At 43.5% G+C, this 20360-nt stretch overlaps 1 protein-coding gene across 1 annotated transcript in view; it reads right to left on the reverse strand.

Moving 5' to 3' along the window:
* ADAMTS14 (ADAM metallopeptidase with thrombospondin type 1 motif 14) overlaps positions 1 to 20360 on the reverse strand; it is a 654816-nt gene that overhangs the window by 88826 nt on the left and 545630 nt on the right. Inside the window, exon 15 of the mRNA XM_069240367.1 lies at positions 8589 to 8672. Coding sequence (XP_069096468.1) covers positions 8589 to 8672 — 84 coding nt within the window. The remainder of the gene's footprint in view (positions 1 to 8588; positions 8673 to 20360) is intronic.

Genomic DNA, 20360 nt, shown 5'->3' on the forward strand with positions numbered 1-20360 from the left:
GACCAACATGAAGTCTATAATGCCCATCACTCAATCAGGCTTCAGACATGTGCACAGAACTGAAGAGAATTTAACTATCCTGTCTTCTTAAATTTCTGCTGCTAACAGCAATGACGCACCTCCACTCCATGTAGCTTCTATTGACATTACAACTAAGTTCAATAAAGTGAACAGACCAAGGCTCTGACAAAAGCTGACCAATTGAGGCATTTTGGAAAACCTGCTCAGAGCCACTAGGAGTCTATACACCAGAACCTGGGTCCATGTGAAAACATCTGCAAACAGAGTGACAAATCATAAGATCTAAACCAACACTGGTGTTAAACAAGGATGCATCTCAGCTACATTATTGTTTAATCTCTATTTGGCAGATATAAATGATTCCCTAGTCTAAGTCCGTGCCTTCCCTCCTAAGTTTGCACAAACTCACATCCATTGTCTCCAATACTCAGATGACACAATGCTTTTTGGTCACACTGAAATGGGGCTGTAGTGTTCATTGGAAACTCTTTTGTTGTATTGCAAGAACAACAAACTACCAGCCAACCATTCAAAAACGATAATTATGGTTTGTGGTGCAGGAAGAGACAACTCCACCCCAAAATTTAGGTTTATCATGAATGAGGTAGTTCTGGAGCAAGTTTCAACTCTCAATGTGGGTCCCAAGTAACACAGCTCTCAGCTTTAAAAGAAATATCCTTGTCCATGATAATGAGCTTTAAAAAACTGGGAATAAAGATGCATAATCCAGATCTTAATGGTACATGTAAAGTGATTGATGCCAAGTTTATGGCAACTTTAGCTTATGGTTCAGTGATATTCAATGACTAAATCAATTCATGGCTGTACAATGCACAAACATGATGTTATAGAAGCTTATTCCGTCTCTCCGTCTCTACCCTGTCATCACGAATTTGATTGGAATTTGGAATGAGCAAAGAATCCATCATCATGAAAGCTCAATTTCTGGGGTACTTTGCTAAGCTCAAGGTGCCCCCCAAAGAATCCCCTAAAAATTTGATTTGGTGTAGCATTCAGGAAGGGAAATTCAGATGGAAGTCTAAGGTGAAAACTGCGATGGAACATTTGGGAGCCAAAAGCATCTTTGAACAAAATGCGCCCCCAAAACTAACTTCCAAAATGCTAATCAAAACTACAAAAATAAAATGAAAAGAAGGGGATCTGCAAGAGCTAGCTCAGAAAATTGCCGCTCTATGTGCATCGCTCTACTGAGACCTGGGGAGAGCCTCATAATTATCCAGCCCAATGAATTTGGCACTCAAAATAGACCTTAAGAGGCTGTGATTTGACTTAATCCCACTGAAAGCCTACAAATTTGAGCGTTTAAAAGGCTAATCGGAGTATAACTGACATCTTTGTAATTTCAGAAAGGGGTCACTGCTGTACATCATCTGCCTTAATCCTGCCCTCAATAGTTTAAGATGCTATTGGCTAAAACCTATATTCATGTGCCTAGGCATCACTCAGTGCAACAAAGCCGTTATCGACTGCATGAGTGGCGCTGATGTTCAGCTTTCAGCTAGATGTGTGACATTTTTCAGGGAATCGCTCACCTTATTGAATTTGGGCTCCGTTTAAAAAGACACAGCGGCTGACATGAACCTGAGCCATAGCTGCTGCGTGCCCTTTCCTCATAGATGGGTTGTTATACCCTGGCCAGGGTCAGTGAGGACTGGGCATGACTGGCTGATTCTGTGGCACATTTTCTAATCTTACAAGAGCTTGGAGTGCTCACCCACCTTGTCCTACAAAGCTGCACAGGGCTACAATCTCAGTGGGTACTGCTACTTGTGTTCAGCTTAGCAATCAAACCCTGTTCAGATTGAGTAGGGAATTGATGGGGATGGATTTACTTTGTTCCTGTTCTTGTACACCTGGTTGATGTCATCCTGTCAGCCAGGGTTTAATTTAACCAATGCTGGATCCCAAACAGCAAAAGATTTCTGAAAAGTAGATAAAATTCTGAATTCAGCAAGGGGTCATTTCTGTAGATCCTTCTAGGTTTTCCTACAGAAAACAGCTAAAACAGCTAAAATAAAAAAAATATTGAAATTGAGGTAAAAAAAGACATTTCTGTCCATGTTTTTTTGTATACATTTTTGCAGCTATGGCAGATTTTTTAAAGCAATATACCGTTAGATCTGCTGGACTCTTCTGGATGGAGGGATATATAGGGCTTGTAGGTTCATCAAGAACCCTAGGTACCCAGAGCTAATAAATGGGCTGCCCCTTGCAATGGGTTTTCATTTTATACCGGCTATACAGCAATTCATTTGGTGAAATATAAAGATTGAAAAATAGATATCAAGGAAACCTTAGTATTTCCAAAATGGGCACAAGATAAGGTGTAGAGAAGCAGTGATTATTTGTACATCTCTAAATTTCGGCGACCCTATACTAGCATGTGAATAAAAGGGCACTTCTCAAATAGATGTCTTTTTCACACACTGTCTTACATTTGGAATGTAAAAATGTAGAGAAAGACAAGGGGCAATAACACTTGTTCTTCTATTTTGTGTTTCCCCAAGTCTCCCAATAAAAATGGCACCTCACTTGAGTGGGTCGGCCTAATGCCCGCGACATGAAACCAACATGGACGCTTCATGTTTTTACATTGAAATCTGACGTGTTCTTTGGAAAGTGCCTAGCTGTGGATTTTGGACTCTAGCTCAGCCAGCACCTAGGGAAACCTACCAAACCTGTGCATTTTTTTAAACTAGACACCGAGGGGAATCCAAGATTGACTTGTGAGGCTCTTACCAGGTTCTGTTACCCAGAATCCTTTGCAAACCTCAAAATTTGGCAAAAAAACACTTTTTCCTCACATTTCGGTGATAGAAAGTTCTGGAATCTGAGAGAAGCCACAAATTTCCTTCCACCCAGCATTCCTGAAGTCTCCCGATACAGATGGTACTTCGCTTGTGTGGTAGGCCTAGTGTCCACAGCAGGAAATGCCCCAAAACACTACAGGGACACTTCAACATTATGAAATACAAAACTACCTGTTTTTGCGGGGGGCACCTGCGTTTTTGGTCCTGCGCTCAGCAGCCATCTAGGGAAACCTACCAAAACCAGACATTTCTGAAAACTAGACACCTGAGGGAATCCAGCAAGGTGTGACTTGCGTGGCTCCCCCAGTGTTTTCTTAATCAGAATCCTCATCAATCCTCAAATTTAGCTAAAAAATCCAATTTTCCCCCACATTTCTGTGTGGGATCACCGCACCAGCACACATTTCCCTCACTTGTGTAGGTGGGCCAAGTGCCTGTGACAGGGAAGAGCCACAAACAAGTCAAAATTGAGGGGGAATGAAAGCGGGTCCAAAAGGGCAGTTTGAAAAACAAAACATTTTTAGGCTGACAAGTGGAACAGTGTAGATGCGACAATGTTGGGTGCTAGGAATTTTGTGAATTCCTTCAAAATCCCTGCCCTGGGGGGAAGGCCCACAGGGGCAGCACTAGCTCTCCCCTCATGCTCCAGTGCCAGGATGTAACCATTATGTCCGCTGCACACAGGCAGTAATAAGCCTAGGTAACCATTAACATGAATGGGCTCATTGGTTACAAGGCTTATTGAATAATTGATTTTATTTTGTTTGACATTTGCATGGTGTTTTAAGGCATATTGTTACGGTTTGAAATAACAAAAAAAAAATTGCTTTTTACTTACGTCCTTAATAGTGCTTGTGGTGCCCATTCAGGTAACAGCTTCAAACATCTAGGCATAGAATGCATCAGAGCCTTTATTCTAAAATAGCGTCTCTTTATTATATAAGTAATGCACTAACCCAGATGGGGCAGAGGGGCATTACAGCTGCGACCATCTTCGGATGAATGTTGTGTTCTATATGCAGCTTTGCTGGTGCTAATCTACCAGCTTCCTGAGAGGATTGCCATCTACACAGCAGGCTGACATCTGACACCATTTCCAGGTATGGGGCTAAGGCTAATCCTTTAGATCAGGCCAGGCAGAATGGTACACCTGCGTGCTGTCAGCATAGTCTTAGGGTCAGGTAAGAACCTCTAGGATCTTTAGAACCTATTCACCATGGTTTGATTGTTCATTGTCTTTATCTTGGTCATTATGCTGCAATTTTTAATTTGTTTCATCTGTCTAATTATTGCATATCATTCATTCTCTCTATGCAAAATTACGATTGTTTTAATAAATGTATTGAAAACGTATCTTATATCTCTCTAGTGTTTTGCCTGGGAATGCCTGAGTAATGCGATGAAAGGGTGAGATCTGTTTCCACAGCTTCCCTGGGGAGTCAGAGTGACATGTTCAGGTTGCCATAATCAACTTTCACGCTGGCAGAGTTGGGTGTGTAGGTGAGGTACTGTGAGCTAGCGAGGAGTTGGGCTGGCTGTTTTTGATGCTGTGGATGGACTTAGGGGCAGATTTAAGAAAAGTGGTGCTGCACCTATTGCAGCGCCATTTTCCTTGCGCCCTCTACCGCCACCATGTGGGTGCCGTAATTAAATTATGGTGCACCATTGCGCAGGGTAGGGGGCAATAGCATAATTTTTTTTATGGTATTGATGTACTTTGCAGGAATAGCGCCACAATTTGGGTGCAACTCCTGCAGAGTACATAGTGGCCCATTATAAATAATGGTATGCCCCCTTTTAACGCCTGCTCTAAGCAGGTGTTAAAAGTGCAGAAAAAATGGCGCAAGGAAATCTCTTAGATTTCCTTGGACAATTTTTTCGCCCGATGGGGGAAACGCCCATCTTGCATACATTATGCCTGGCGCAGGCATAATGTGATGTAAAGGTTTACAATGTGGCGTAATGCATGCATTGCGCAGCTTTGTAAATATTGCACAGGGAAAATGCCACTTTAGTGCCACCTTAGTGTCAGAAAAATGACTGTATGGCGGTGCTACGGTGGCGCTAGGGGCTCTTAAATCTGCCCCTTAGTTTCACACCTTCTGAAGTTCCATCATTCTAATACACAGTCCTATTATTTTAGTAGGAACCGTATAACAAGTCAAATTAAAAAAATCCAGAACTTTTCACTTGACTAGTTTACCACCTATGCCCCTATGTACTTGTTTCTCTACAGAACTACAGTGGCTAGCTATCAATGTATGAATACATTTTTAAATAAGAGGTATCCCATGCAAACGCATTGATGGCCTAACTCCATTCAGTCTAACAGACAAAATGGAACTCAATGCTATCATGTGTATACTTGAAAGTTCTAGGGCTTACTCTCTACCACGAAGAAGACCATTCTTGTTCTATACCCAGCCCACAGTTCTGATACTAACTCCCAGTGAAGCTTTTGCCTGACTTTGGGCAGTCTCTAAAGACAGGAAAGATGGACATGATTAATGAAAGATGTATCCTGGATTAAGACTGCTTTTGAACTGCATTTTCTGGCTTCCGAAATTCCTGGGACTGATTTAAGCTACAAAAAATAGTGAAAAAAAATAATATGTTTTCAGGATATGAAAGTCATAAGGCAGCCTCAAAGCAGAACCTAAGATGCTGAGACAACCTCCTCATGTTTAAGACATTGCTAAAGTCTTGATTTTTCTATCTGGTTATGTTTATTCCATTGTAGGTATGATGCAATAGATGTGGCCTATAATGAAAAGTTCTCAAATTAAAATGTTGGGCATTGAAAGGTCTACCGCAGAGTCGTGGAATGTACCACCCCTCTTCTCCCATGACCTGCCTACTTGCTCAACCCTTGAACCCGCCACTTCAGTACACATCAAAGTAACCAGGCTTCTCCAGTGAGTAGCTTGTGAGCTACTAGTAGCTCTCAATCTACCTGGAAGTAGCTCGCCTGTGTGCAATGAAGCATACTAAATTAGAAACTTTTGTTTGGTTGAATTGATATATGTGTCCCAAAATTGGAAGGTGTGTCTTCGTAATTACAATATGCGTTTTTTCGGAAGTCCTAAACTGACATTTGGAGAAAAATGAATTTCCAAAGTATGTTTAAAGCTTACATCTGCCTGATAAATCATACAAAATTACCAATATTACCCCTGTGACTGGGGCACTGCAACTATGGCTGTCATATATTACTCATGTAGAGAAATTCCAAATTTAAAAAAACCTTTTTACATTAGTGCTGACAACTCTGCATAATGCAGTGAGGTGATCGCTGATGGAAATTTTACATGGGGTGGCCACTAATGGAATCATGTCTGATGTGGTCAATATTGCACTAATAATATTAGTAGTTCTGGATCATTTTTATTAAACATAACTAGCTCCAGTTACAGAAAACGCTGGCGACCTCATGAGTAAATGAATGCTATTCTAGTTATGACTCTGTTGTCCCATCTCTAGGGGGCGCTGTAAGAGGACTGTCGGACGCCTGGGAATCACCTTAAACACTTATGTAGAGTCCCTTGCTGACTCCTGTTTTTTCTCTTTTCACCATGGTACACTTGTGTAGTACTACATTTGCTTCTTGGGACTGCAAATCCCATAATGCACAGCCTGGTAGTCAGAAAAGCTTGGATTCTGTTTCCCATTGTTTTCTATGGGAGAAGTCCAGTTGCTCCTTTTAACTGGATCCTCTGCTCCAGGACTTGCGAGTGTCTGAAACTACACACACCTGAGACCTCTCCTGTGCAGCCCAGCTTGGAACAGCTTATAAGCAGCCATTTCCTCCAGATCCCCGTCGTGCATTGGAGTTCGATTCCTTTGTGTTACAGACCCCTTATCGGATGGTGTTCCAGTTTTTTTCCTGTTCTGTTCCAGCTTGATCCTGTTTCTCTGCCCTGCTCATTGATTGTTCCAGTCTGCTCCCTACCTCTTAGCCTTGCACCTGTTTGTTTCTTCCAGAGCCTGCTCCCTGTTTCTCTGTCCTGCTCCTGCCTTGTTTCAGCCTGATCCTGCTCTCTGTTTCTCAGTCCTGTCTCTGTTTGTTCCAGCCAGAAGTTTGCGCCCTGTTTTCCAGTCCTAGTCCTGTCTTTTCTTCAGCCTGAGCCTGTTCCCAGTTCCTGCCTCTGTCTCTTAGTTTGTCCCTTCTGTTTCTGTTTCTTCTCGGTATTTGTGTCTGGTAAGTGTTCTATCAGTCTTCACCAGTGTATAAGTGTCCTCCTTTGTACTGGGGTTGGCTCCTGGTTTCCAGGAGGCAATTCCAGCCCCCATCCTTGTCTAGTGTTATATGTTGTCTTTCGTGCCTAACAGTGACAGTGTGCTATTGCTGTTTTTCCAGGAATCGCCACTGTGTTTCCATCTGGACCCACAAGAGCTTGTCTTGTGTATGTAAGTACTATCCTTGTTTGTGCTCTGGGGTCCAGAGACAGAATCACTTCTGCAGCCTCCTTTCTATGGGGCTGGCAGGGTGACTATCTGTAAGAGCAAACTGCACAGAGGCATTGACACTCCCTGTCACTGTGGGAGGTTCTGCGCTTTACTCTGTGTACAACCCCAGGGTGTTTGTCCATTAGTAATCTGTTTCCGGTTTGTTCACACAAGGGTTGCTCCGCTTTTACTTTCCTGTGCCTGTCCATAGCTGTCCTTTCCGTGTATGCCTTTAGCTGCTCTTCTGCCCCAGTATAGTACCTCTTTAGGATATGCGGTGACCTCAAGGGGTGTCCCAACCAAAGTCCTGATCAGACCCGCCTGAAACCGTGACAATTCTGGCTCTAATAAAATGAACAAGCGATGGACACATTTCTACCTGCTTTGAATGATTCAGAGGTTGGGTTGGGATTGTAGTCTTTGATTTGCATCAAAATACAAAGATTTAATTGATGTTACCATTCATGGGTATAAAAATAAATACTGATGTAATTCAGCCAATTTTACTTGGATCTCACCAGTTACACTCACTTTGGCCTGATTTAAACAAGATAGTGGCCTCAGAATAGTTCTCAGTGGGCCAGTGGCTATGCTACTTGCACCTAGACAAATTTCAGAAGTCAGCGTTTCTTCATTGTACCCTATTTGCAGTTGCGGCTCGCTTTGCTCAAAAGGAGCGGGGTGGGTTCGGCGTGCGGGGGGTGGGAGGGTGATCTAAAATGTTATTAAATTACATTTTTTTTAAATGAACACTTACCTTTTCAACACTGTCCCGCGCCGCGCTCCTGCTGGCTGCACGCTAGCACAGGCTCCCAGCCTGCCCTGACGGATTGACTGGGAGCACCCAGCCAGGGCACTCCCAGGCAGACTGTGAGCCTCTGCAGGCTCTCTCCAGCCTGGCCCGAGAAGGTTGGCCAAACATACATGCGCAGTGAGGGTGAGTGCTGAGCACTCCCGCTCGCTGCTCCTCATCCCAGATGCCCCGCCTCTTTCACAACGAGGGGATAATAAACCTAGTTTATTATCTCCTCATTGGTAAAGTTTTGCAGCTTCTGCTGCTGGTGTGGGCAACGCTCCTCCACCCTAACGGAGGAGCCACCCCTCCCTATTTGTATACCTAGGGGAGCCTATATGTGTAAGAGCACCCACTGAATTCTCCCTTGATATACCCAGGATTTACAAAGAGCCCAGTCCAGTACTTCCAACCAGCACTTGATTAATTTGTGGAATTCAGAGCTCTGTAACAGTTATCGTGCAGAGAACATGAAATTCACTCAGTGCCTCACTTACCAATGCTGTTAACAGAGACCTCCATTTCTTCTATATGGATATGCCTGGCACCTGCTGGAATCTCAAACATTTTCAAAATTCCCGCTAAAAGCATTAAAAAAAGATAATCATCATCACACCTTTATAGTCAAACATGCCAAATAAATTACTAAAAAGTTTGCTTGAGACACTTGGAATGCATCTGTGGCCAGTCAGATGTAAACCAGTGTATAGATTACAGTGTATTATTTGTACTATTTCTGTTGGTATATGCAACCTGTTTTCTTAAACATCATTTAAAATATGTATTTAATGATATTTATGGTAGCTGCATTTTTCACAAAAGCTTTATGAATTACTAAAGGAAACATAATGAACAACAATATGCTTGCAAAAAATTAAGACTACTTAAGCCTCTTTCAAATCACAATTAACAGAAGGCAGAAACGACCACAAGACAATCTTTAAGGTTGTAAACATGTCTATCTCCATATAACAGATACCGATCTACTACTGTAGACAGTAATACCTAATATTTACAAAATCCTTCAAAACGAGGGCATTTGAAATTGCATGATAACATTTGTTCATGTCGAAACCCCTCTAACATAGTCACCTTTTCTACTAAAAGGAGCAACAAAAAGCTGTCGCCAGTATTACACCAAACAACAACGCTTTGGAGTGCATAATAACTTCTATAGTTAAACCACGTTCAACGTTGGGCCAACTGAGTTCACAGTAGCATAAGCCAGGTAACCCAATGTTCAGAAATCCCTCCTTTGCATCAACAAATAAGGTAGGAAATGCGGACCGTCTTCTGATAGAGAGCCGCCATCTTGGAAATCAACAGATAGCACACTCTGACCGAGGTTATATGAAAGATGGATAGCAGTGATTAATGTATCATCGCCCTACTTGAACTTAAGGAAATTTGTGTTATAGTTATCACTGCTTGGCTGATGAGTTCTGGACTTGTTTGACTCCTTAGCACTGATTGACAGCTGGCCTTCAACATTCCACCACTTTGCATATCACACTCAACAGCACTTAAAAATATTATAGACAAAAACCACCCCAGCTTTCACATTTCCGTGGAGGAAAAAAAGCAAACCAAAAATGTTAATAATCTCCTTAGGTTTCCAAGGTTGTCTAACAGCGTTATCAGGAAATAAAATCTCAACCACACTTATGACCAATGAAATCATCTGTAGCTTCAAGAATAACAAAGAACTGCAATATGATATTTATAGGAAACCTACACTAAGTGAAGCACAATTTCACCTCCGCCTCCTAAGAAAAGAGGTCACAGCCTCACAAATGACCAACACACCAAGGTGCAAACGCTGATGTTGTCTGGAACACACTATGGCAGTGCTGCCCTTCTGACGAATGTCAATTGTAAAATATTTGCATTGGCCCTGTACAGTAGTGCAGCCTGCTGCAACTAGCTTGATCTCAGGAACCTGTTCACACAATAAAATACCCTAGTCTAGTATATTGAAGACAATTTGCATTCCAGACAATGCTGTTTACCAACATTCACTGAGATACCTGGTAATAATGCTCAAAGTTTCAGGAGGTTGACTTTGTCCACTTATTCAGAAAGCAACCATCGCTTCAGCACATTTTAACATGTGGTTCCCAAAAAGCTGTAACTCGAACTGCGACTAGTACCACTTCTCCAACTTTCTAAATGTATAAACGTTTCAGTTTGTTATCAATACATTTGTCAAAAGTGTTATTCTGCAAATACTGAGCCCAGAGATGAAAAGAGCCTTGGAATATTTTTAAATCGTCTAAAATACAATAAACTCTCATATGTAGCAAGTCTAACAAAGTTGGATGTGTGTGCAGGTGTATGCATTTCTGGGGAAAACAATCTTAATGAAGTGTGTTCTGGAGGGTATTTCTAGATGAACCTTGTCTGTTCCCATTCTGGAGGCCACAGGGCAAACAGGGGCTACAGGAGCTCAACTGTTGTGGTTAGTTCTTCGTCAGTTTTGTTTCTACTATGGCTTTGCATACTGGATCAAGAACAAATCTTTCTGCTCTTGACTCTGATTGGTAGCAAGGATGAGCAGTTTCAGCTTTTCAGGAGGTAAAATGAGGTGCACACACTCATAATTGAACAATCAACCAACAGACACAATAACCTCAATGTCCAGACAATTGCTTGTCTTTTTTAAGAAATTAAAGTATTTTTAATCACACAGCAGTACTAAGTACTACTACACAATTCAATCCAGTATGCAGGAAAGTGATTGTGGTTACGATTCTCCTTTGTGGTACTACACTTTCTAATTTCCCTCTTGTTAATCCTATCAGTTGACCCCTGTTTAGCTCGTCCCCTGTTGGAAATGGCCCTTCTTTAGGGTTATCCCCAAATGTTTTGCCTTTCTCCTCCTATTTTTCTGCGCCTCTTTTTGTTGGCTTTAGGACTCTGGGCACTTTACCACTGCTAATCAGTGCTGAAATGCATGTGCTCTTTTCCCTAAAACTTGGCATGTTTGGCTTGCACCTGATTGCATATGTATATTACCTGTAAGTCCCTTGTAAAGTGGTATACCATATACCCAGGGCCTGTAAATTAAATGCTACTAGTAGGCCTTCAGCATTGATTGTGCCACCCACAGAAGAAGCCTTTCAAACCTGTCTTAGGTCTGCCAGCGCAGGGCCTGTGTGAGCAGTTTTCTGCCATCTTGACTTGGCATTTCAAACTACATGCCAAGTCCTAAACTCCCTTTTTATTACACCTAAGTCACCCCTAAGGTTGGCCTTAGGTAGCTCTGTGGGCAGGGTGCTGTGTATGTAAACTGTAGGACATGTACTCTTATGTTTTGCATGTCTTAGTAGTGACAAACAGACTTTTATTTGTATTTTTACTGTGAGGGCTGCTTCTCGCATAGGTTAGCATTGGGATTTCCCTTAAATATTTTTAAGTGGTATTTTCTGATCTGAAAGGAGTAGCGTTGGCATGTATGGTATGTTTGGAATGGTAGTGAGACCTCCTGTTTACTGATGTAGATGGATTTTGCATTACTATTTTAGAAATACCACTTTTAGAAAGTGGGCATTTCTCTGTACGTATACTTCTAGTGTTTCACAGCCTGGCTCCAATCCATGTCTAGGGCAGAGTGACAGCTACACTTTGTATACTTTCCAACAGACACAACACAGGAGGGGCTTTGTGTGACAGGAGATGCCTAAACTCCCCTTTTATTACACCTACGTTACCCCTAAGGTTGGCCTTAGGTAGCTCTGTGGGGAGGGTGATGTGCATATAAAAGGTAGGACATGTACTCTTATGTTTTGCATGTCCTAGTAGTGACAAACAGCCTATTTCATTTTGCTTTACGGTGAGATCTGCTTTTCTCATATGTTAGCATTTGGAATTCCCTTATATGTTTTTAAGTGGTAATTTCTGATCTGAAAGGAGTAGCGTTGGGATGTCTGATATGTTTGGAATGGTAGTGAGAAATCCTGCTTATTGTAGTTGGATTTTACATTACTATTTTAGAAATGCCACTTTTAGAAAGTGGGCATTTCTCTGTGCTTATAACTGTGGTGTTTTGCAGCCTGGCTCCAATCCACATCTAGCGATAGAGTGACAGCTACACTTTGTGTATACTTTCCACAAACATATCAAAGGAGGGGCTGGGCATGACAGGAGAGACATTTGCATCCATCCGCATACTGATGGTTTTCCTAGGCTGGGATAGGGATAGGTGTGCCACACCTTACATGTCAGTAGACTGTAGCCTGCCCTCACACAAAGGGTTGATTTACCCCTACTGATGTCTGAAGTGAGGACTGGGTTGAAAGGGGTTGTGTTACACTTGAAAGAGTTCCTTTGAAGACTCCCTTGAACAAAGACATTTTTGAGTATAAGTACAGGGGCACTGACCCCATGTTTTGTGAGTACTTTTGGATCTTGAACCAAACCTCTGTTGGAATGACTGCTGTGCTACTTAAAGGTCTCATCTGGACTGCTTCTCTGCTTTGGCCCTGCTACCTGCTAAATGCTGGGTGGCCTAAAGAACTCACTGGATTGCTTTTCGACTTGTTGCCCTGCTGCCAGCTGCTCCCTGACTCTGATTTGACAGAACACTGCGTGGGATTTGCAACCAGATGCTGCAAATTGCCAGAGGACTGCTATGCCACCAGGAGGAACCGCCATTGAATCTACTTGCTTTGTTGCACTGACCTGCTGCCTTTTGGGTTGCAAAAAGGACTGCAACTTTGCAACAAGGACCCTAGTGTGCTAGTCTGCCTACCTGTGCCCTGCTTTGCATCCCAAGTGTTCTCTGGGACTGTTGGCTGCACAGACGTTGCCGTGGCACTTTGAGTCTGGACAGCCAAGTCATTTTAACCTAGCGTGTGGTGAGCACTTTATTATCTCTTACTGTGTGTTGAGGACTCAATTTTCTATCAGCAGAGGTGAAGCTCTTAATTTTTCTAAAATAGCGCTTTAGCGCGAGAAAGCCAGCTGGGAGCACCCGACCTTCAAAGGGAAGTCCTATGGGAGTGGCCCACCTCATCCTTTTGGAGTCATTGCCGTGAGAAGTCTGTGATTGCAGCCTCCGCTGTGACCAGGAAGATCCAGGAGTGAGGAGAGGTGGGTGCCGCCTGATCAAGGGCTGAACAAACGTACTACAAGGTTATTTGTCTGAAAGGTGAGCCCCAAGTAGTAGAAGTGCACCACTCCTGTCTGCAGTCTGTGGCTGAAGCCCTCTCCAGCGGACGCCCTGTGCACATATGTGACACGAGGTTGGGACCTGGCAAGGAAAGCCACAATTACCTCCCCTTGATGAGTGCCAGACTTCATGGGAGCTTGCACCCTTGTAAGTGCAATTATATATTTCCCAATAAGTGTGCATATTCCTTAATAGGCATAATGGAGCTCCACATCCCAGTGCCATTTCAAGGTCTGCATCATGGCAGAAGTTGAAGGTGATTCTGTGTGTTGTGGTATTGCCTATGTCAGGATGGCGACATGATTGGAGAAGGGTACATATATCTGATGTCTGTTGGTTAGAAATGTGCACAGCCTGACAACGCTACCATATATGTCTATCTGTTGAGAGTAGAAATTACCGTAACACCACTGGTAGGCATGTAGGTGCTCCTGTGCCCCACATGGGACCCAATATTACTGTATAAAGTTTAATAGGGGCACAGGTGTGCCGTGCCCTATGGTTTCTTGATGAGTCATGTGTTTTTCTTTCATAATCTGCCCTACATTGTTTAGCAATTTACGTGCCCTAAGTAATTACTAATCCGGGTCGGTTTTGCAGTGCTGTGTTCAGGGTCATGAGTACTATCGCTGTATTTATGTCACATGCACAGTGTTTCTGATTCGTGTTGCTATGGTTCTTCTATAGCCCAAGATCACGAGTACTACTCGAGTATTTACACAGTATGGCCATAATTTATGATTCATGTAATTTTGGTCAATGTTGTATGTACAATCCACTCCATATATTTTAAATACTCTTGTGTGGAGTCTCTTTTATGGTATAATTGTGTTACTGGTGTGAGTGTGTTGTGAGTGTGTTGCGCAAATACTTTACACCTTGACTCTGATGATAAGCCTGCCTGCTCTGCGCCAAGCTACCAGAGGGTGAGCGCAGGTTATCTTTGGTGTGTAACTTACTTGCCCTGACTAGAGTGGTCAGTTCTGCCTGGCTTAGGTGCATACCCTAGCCAACCAGATGCCCCCATTTCTAACATCCCCACAGAAGTCAGGAAGTTGCATGAACCAGGCTGAGGTGTTGTGTCAATTACCCTATGACACAAATGTGCTTCCAGTTAATGTTTTTAAGGTTCTCCCCCTGGTTGTCAGTTGGGTAATGTACTTAGGGCCTGATTTATACTTTTTTAGTGCCGCATTTGTGTAATTTTTTTACGCGAAAGCAGCGTAAACTTACAAAATATAATGGAATTTTGTATATTTGCGCCATTTTTGCGTCAAAAAATTACGCAAATGAAACACTAAAAAAGTATAAATCAGGCCTTTAGTTTTTCACCATCTTCCCTAGCAGATGCAGTATCCTCACTGTTCTGTTGTGGGAGGTGGCCCAAGGCAAGTGAAGACAGTCTCAGGGGCCACAGAGGAAGCGAGGTGTTGTCCTTGTCTCATACACATGGCCATCTGGCTCAGTACAGTGGTGAACAGAGCCCTGGTGCTTATGTGCTGGTGCAGGCTTGAATGCTGTGGCTCTAGCCAGCCACACCTTGGGATTTAGCCGTTACTTGGCAATTTAGCCAAATTAGGTAAAGCTACTAATGGGATGGCACACTTACCATGACAGATGTAACCCTAATAGGGCCAGCATAGTCCCTGTGGTAGTTTTAGCCATGTTGAAGCTGGTGCAGTCACTACTGCAATTGTAGCCCCAAGTGGGCCAACACAGGCAGTTGCATCCCCGATCGGGCCAATAAATGCAGATGGAGCATCATTTGGGCTGAATCAATCACATAGGTTTGGAGAGGTTCCTTCCAGGAACCCTTTCTGAGAGACCACAAGGACTCTATGCAGCAAGGGTAATTCCTGGCTTCTTGCTCAGGTAGTCTGCATCCTCTGAGTGCCCTAAGTCTCTGGGACCTGCTGGGTTTCTCCACCCTGGATTCTTTCCTCCTACAGGGCAGACAGATTATTTCCCTCTCTCAGCAGGCAGACAGGCTTCCAGTCACTAAATGTACCCTCAACTCCTCCATTGGAAATTACAGACTTCAGGTAATGTCCCCCCGCCTGTGGGAGATGGTCTGTCAGGCAGACACCAGTCTTACTCACAAAACAATCCTTCAAGTACTTTATGGAACACTCCTTTACTTGGTTATAAGTGACTTGGAACTGGAACCAAGTGGTCTGGTTTAGGTCCTAAATGTATGGAGATTTTCTAGGTAGGGGACATAGATGTGCCACCTCCACCTTCAAAACCAATTTGGGATAAGTCTCCTTCTCCTTCAAGTGTTCATCTCGGGCTACTCTCCAGATGCAACCTTTATGTAAACCAGCAGCGCCCTAACCATTAGCGGAGAGGAGCATCACCCCCCTGCTACCAGTGCAGCACAGGTGAAAAAAAGTAATTTATTATCATTTTATCTATCGCTGCTTCTAGCCCGAGGAGCATTTGAGGGTGGGGCCATTGCTGCTGACTGTCAGCAGGGACGCTGTGGTGCTCACTCCAGTTTAAAGTGTGCATCTCACATTTTGGACGCCTTTCTTGCAATGGCCAGCCTGACATGTGCACTTTAAACCTCTCAAACCTGACCTGTCTTAGCTGAGTGGAAAGCAGGCACACACCAGTGCCTCACGGAGAGTCAAGGCAGCCCGATTCAACCAATCTTGGCACTTCTCTCATGCTGCTTAACATTATCAGAAACATGAGAGCAGAATTGGGATTGGTAGAGGGGAGTTTGCTATGGCTCCAAGAGGACTTGCGCTTGGACTGCAGTCCAGAAGAGAACACCAAGGATGAGGGAGCATGGGTAACTAAATGTTTTCTTTTATTCTTTCCTTTTTAGCCCGCTGACAGGCACTGTGAAAAATGCCTTCACGCTCAACTCTGAAGTTCTAAATCACGGCATGAACTGAAATCTGTTAACAAGCCATGACTTAGAGCTTTAGCACTGAGCCTAAAAGGATTGTTGATTTATTACAGTGCCTGTCACTGGGTTAAAATTCACTATGTTGCTGGAACCCCTCAACTGTTAAGCGTCACTGTCCACCACTGGTATATACTGAAGTGATGCTTCTCACAGCAGGTACCTCTGGGGCTCATTACAAACTGAATCACTCATAACATAAGCACAATGAAGTGTGAGGTTTTTGAAGTGTGAGGACAACTTTGTCCCCATACTTTATGATTAACCCCTGCGCTGCCAGGCCTTTTCCCCCTCAGGTGCCAGGCCTTTTTTTGGCTTTTTGGGGCAGTACCCAGAGTTTGTGGGTTCCCCTGGAGGAGGCCAAGAAATTTGCCAAAATACAAAAAGATGGGAAAAAAGGGCTGCAGAAGAAGGCTTCTGGATTTTTCCCTGAAAATGGCATCAACAAAAGGTTTGCAGTACTAAACTCACCATCTTCCTAGCTTTCAGGAACATGCAGACCTGAATCAGAAAACTACAATTTTCAACACAATTTTGGCATTCTACTGGGAACCTACCCCATTTTTACTATTTTTTGTGCTTTTAGCCTCCTTACAGTTAGTGACAGAAATGGGTGTGAAACCAGTGCTGGATCCCAAACAGTAAAAAATTTGTGAAAGGTAGACGACAAAATTCTGAATTCAGCAACGGGTCATTTGTGTAGCTCCTACAAAGTTTTCCTACAGATTATAACAGCTGAAATGAAATAATATTGAAATTTAGGTGAAATAAACAGCCATTATTCTCCACATTTTACTCTGTAACTTTTTCCTGGGATGTCAAAGTTTCAAAAGCAATATACTGTTACGTCTGCTAGACTCTTCTGGGTGCTGGGCTACATAGGGCTTGTAGGTTCATCAAGAACCCTAGGTACCCAGAGCCAATAACTGAGCTGCACCTTGCAATGGGTTTTCATTGTGTACAGGGTATGCAACAATTCATTTGGTGAAATATAAATAGTGAAAAAAAGGTATCAAGGAAACCTTTGTATTTCCACAATGAGCACAAGATAGGGTGTTGAGAAGCAGTGGTTATTTGTACATTCCTGAATTCTGGGGTCCCAATGTTAGCAAGTGAATTACAGGGCATTTCTCAAATAGATGTATTTTTTTACACACTGTCCTACATTTGGAAGGAAACAATTTAGAGAAAGACAAGGGGCAATAACACTTGTTCTTCTATTCTGTCTTTCCCCAAGTCTCTGGATAAAAATGGTACCTCGCTTATGTGGGTAGGCCTAGTGCCCGCAACAGGAAACACAACATGGACACATCACATTTTTACATTGAAATCTGATGTGTTTTTTGCAAAGTGCCTAGCTGTGGATTTTGGCATCTAGATCAGCCAGCACCTAGGGAAACCTACCAAACCTGTTAATTTTTTTAAACTAGACACCTAGGGCAATCCAGGATTGGGTGACTTGCGGGGCTCTCACCAGTTCTATTCCTCAGAATATTTCGCAAACCTCAAAATTTGACCCCAAAAAACTTTTTGCTAACATTTCGGTGATATAAAGTTCTGGAATCTGAGAGGAGCCACTAATTTCCTTCCACCCAGCATTCCCCCAAGTCTCCCGATAAAAACTGAACCTCACTTGTGTGGGTAGGTCTAGTGCTCGCGACAGGAAATGCCCCAAAACACAACATGCACATATCACATTTTCCAAAACAAAACAAACCTGTTTTTTCCAAAGTGCCTAGCTGTGGATTTTGGCCTCTAGCTCAGCCAGCACTTAGGGAAACCTGTGCATTTCTGAAAACTAGACACTTAGGGGAATCCAAGATGGGGTGACTTGTGGGGCTCTCACCAGGTTATCTTACCCAGAATCCTTTGTAAACCTCAAAATTTGGCAAAAAAACACTTTTCCCTCACATTTCAGTGACAGAAAGTTCTGGAATCTGAGAGGAGCCATAAATGTTCATCCACCCAGCATTCCCCGAAGTCTCCCAATAAAAAAGGTACCTCACTTGTGTGGGTAGGCCTAGTGCCCGCGACAGGAAATGCCTCAAAACACAACGAGGACACATCCCATTTTCCCTGAGAAAACAGACCTGTTTTTTGGAAAGTGCCTAGCTGGGGTTTTTGGCCTCTAGCTCAGCCGGCACCAAGGGAAACCTACCAAACCTGTGCATTTTTTAAAACTGGACATCTAGGGGAATCTAAGATGAGGTAACATGTGTCACTCCGACCAGGTTCTGTTACCCAGAATTCTTAGCAAACCTCACAATTTGGCAAAAAAAATATGTTTCCTCATATGTGGGTGCTGCAAAGTTCTGGAATCTGAGGGAAGCCACAAACTTCCATCTACCCAGCGTTCCTCCAGGTCTCCCAATATAAATGGTACCTCACTTGTGTGGGTAGGCATAGTGCCCGCAACAGGAAAATACCCCAAAACACTACTTAGACACATCGAAATTATCAAATACAAAACTACCTGTTTTTGCGGGGGCACCTGCGTTTTTGTTTCTGGGCTCAACAGCCATCTAGGGAAACCTACCAAACCAAAACATTTCTGAAAACTAGACACCTGAGGAAGTCCAGAGAGGTGTGACTTGCATGGATCTCCCAGTGTTTTCTTACCCAGAATCCTCAGCAAACCTCAAATTTTGTTGAAAAATCACATTTTTCCCATATTTCTGTGTGTCGTGTCACTGCACCAGGACAAATTTCCTACTGCCTAACATTTCCCTCAGTCTACCGGTAAAAATGATACCTCACTTGTATAGCTGGGCCAAGTGCCTGTGACAGGGAAGAGCAGAAAACATGTTGAAAATGAGGGGGAAACAAAGCAGGTCCAAAAGGGCAGTTTGAAAAAAAACATTTTTAAGCTGACAAGTGGGGCAGAATTTTTATCGGTATGGATGTGACAATGCTGGGTGGTAGGAATTTTGTGGATTCCCGCAGATTCCGGAAGGTTCCATCACAAAAATGTGTGAAAAATTTGTTATTTCAAGCAAAGTTGAAGGTTTGCAGGGCATTGTGGGTAAGAAAATGGTGCAGGGTGCATATCAAGCACACCACCCTGGACTCACCCAGATGTTTAGTTTTCAGATGTGCCTATTGTAGGAAGTTGGCCCTGTATGTGCTATTTCAAAGTAAGGAATAGCATGCACAGAGTCCAAGGGTTCCCCTTAGAGGTAAGATAGTGGCAAAAAGAGATAATACTAATGCTCTATTTTGTGGTAGTGTGGTCGAGCAGTAGGCTTATCCAAGGAGTAGTGTTAAGCATTTGTTGTACATACACATAGACAATAAATGAGGTACACACACTCAGAGACAAATCCAGCCAATAGGTTTTTATATAGAAAAATATCTTTTCTTAGTTTATTTTAAGAACCACAGGTTCAAATTCTACATGTAATATCTCATTCGAAAGGTATTGCAGGTAAGTACTTTAGGAACTTCAAATCATCAAAATTGCATGTATACTTTTCAAGTTATTCACAAATAGCTGTTTTAAAAGTGGACACAGTGCAATTTTCACAGTTCCTAGGGGAGGTAAGTATTTGTTAGGTTAACCAGGTAAGTAAGACACTTACAGGGCTTAGTTCTTGGTCCAAGGTAGCCCACCGTTGGGGGTTCAGAGCAACCCCAAAGTCACCACACCAGCAGCTCAGGGCCGGTCAGGTGCAGAGTTCAAAGTGGTGCCCAAAACACATAGGCTAGAATGGAGAGAAGGGGGTGCCCCGGTTCCGGTCTGCTTGCAGGTAAGTACCCGCGTCTTCGGAGGGCAGACCAGGGGGGTTTTGTAGGGCACCGGGGGGGACACAAGTCCACACAGAAATTTCACCCTCAGCAGCGCGGGGGCGGCCGGGTGCAGTGTCGAAACAAGCGTCGGGTTCGCAATGTTAGTCTATGAGAGATCTCGGGATCTCTTCAGCGCTGCAGGCAGGCAAGGGGGGGGTTCCTCGGGGAAACCTCCACTTGGGCAAGGGAGAGGGACTCCTGGGGGTCACTTCTCCAGTGAAAGTCCGGTCCTTCAGGTCCTGGGGGCTGCGGGTGCAGGGTCTCTCCCAGGCGTTGGGACTTTGGATTCAAAGAGTCGCGGTCAGGGGAAGCCTCGGGATTCCCTCTGCAGGCGGCGCTGGGGGGGGGCTCAGGGGGGACAGGTTTTTGTACTCACAGTCTTAGAGTAGTCCTGGGGTC

The sequence above is a fragment of the Pleurodeles waltl genome, chromosome 6 (assembly GCF_031143425.1).
Source record: "Pleurodeles waltl isolate 20211129_DDA chromosome 6, aPleWal1.hap1.20221129, whole genome shotgun sequence".
Classification (NCBI taxonomy): Eukaryota; Metazoa; Chordata; class Amphibia; order Caudata; family Salamandridae; genus Pleurodeles; species Pleurodeles waltl.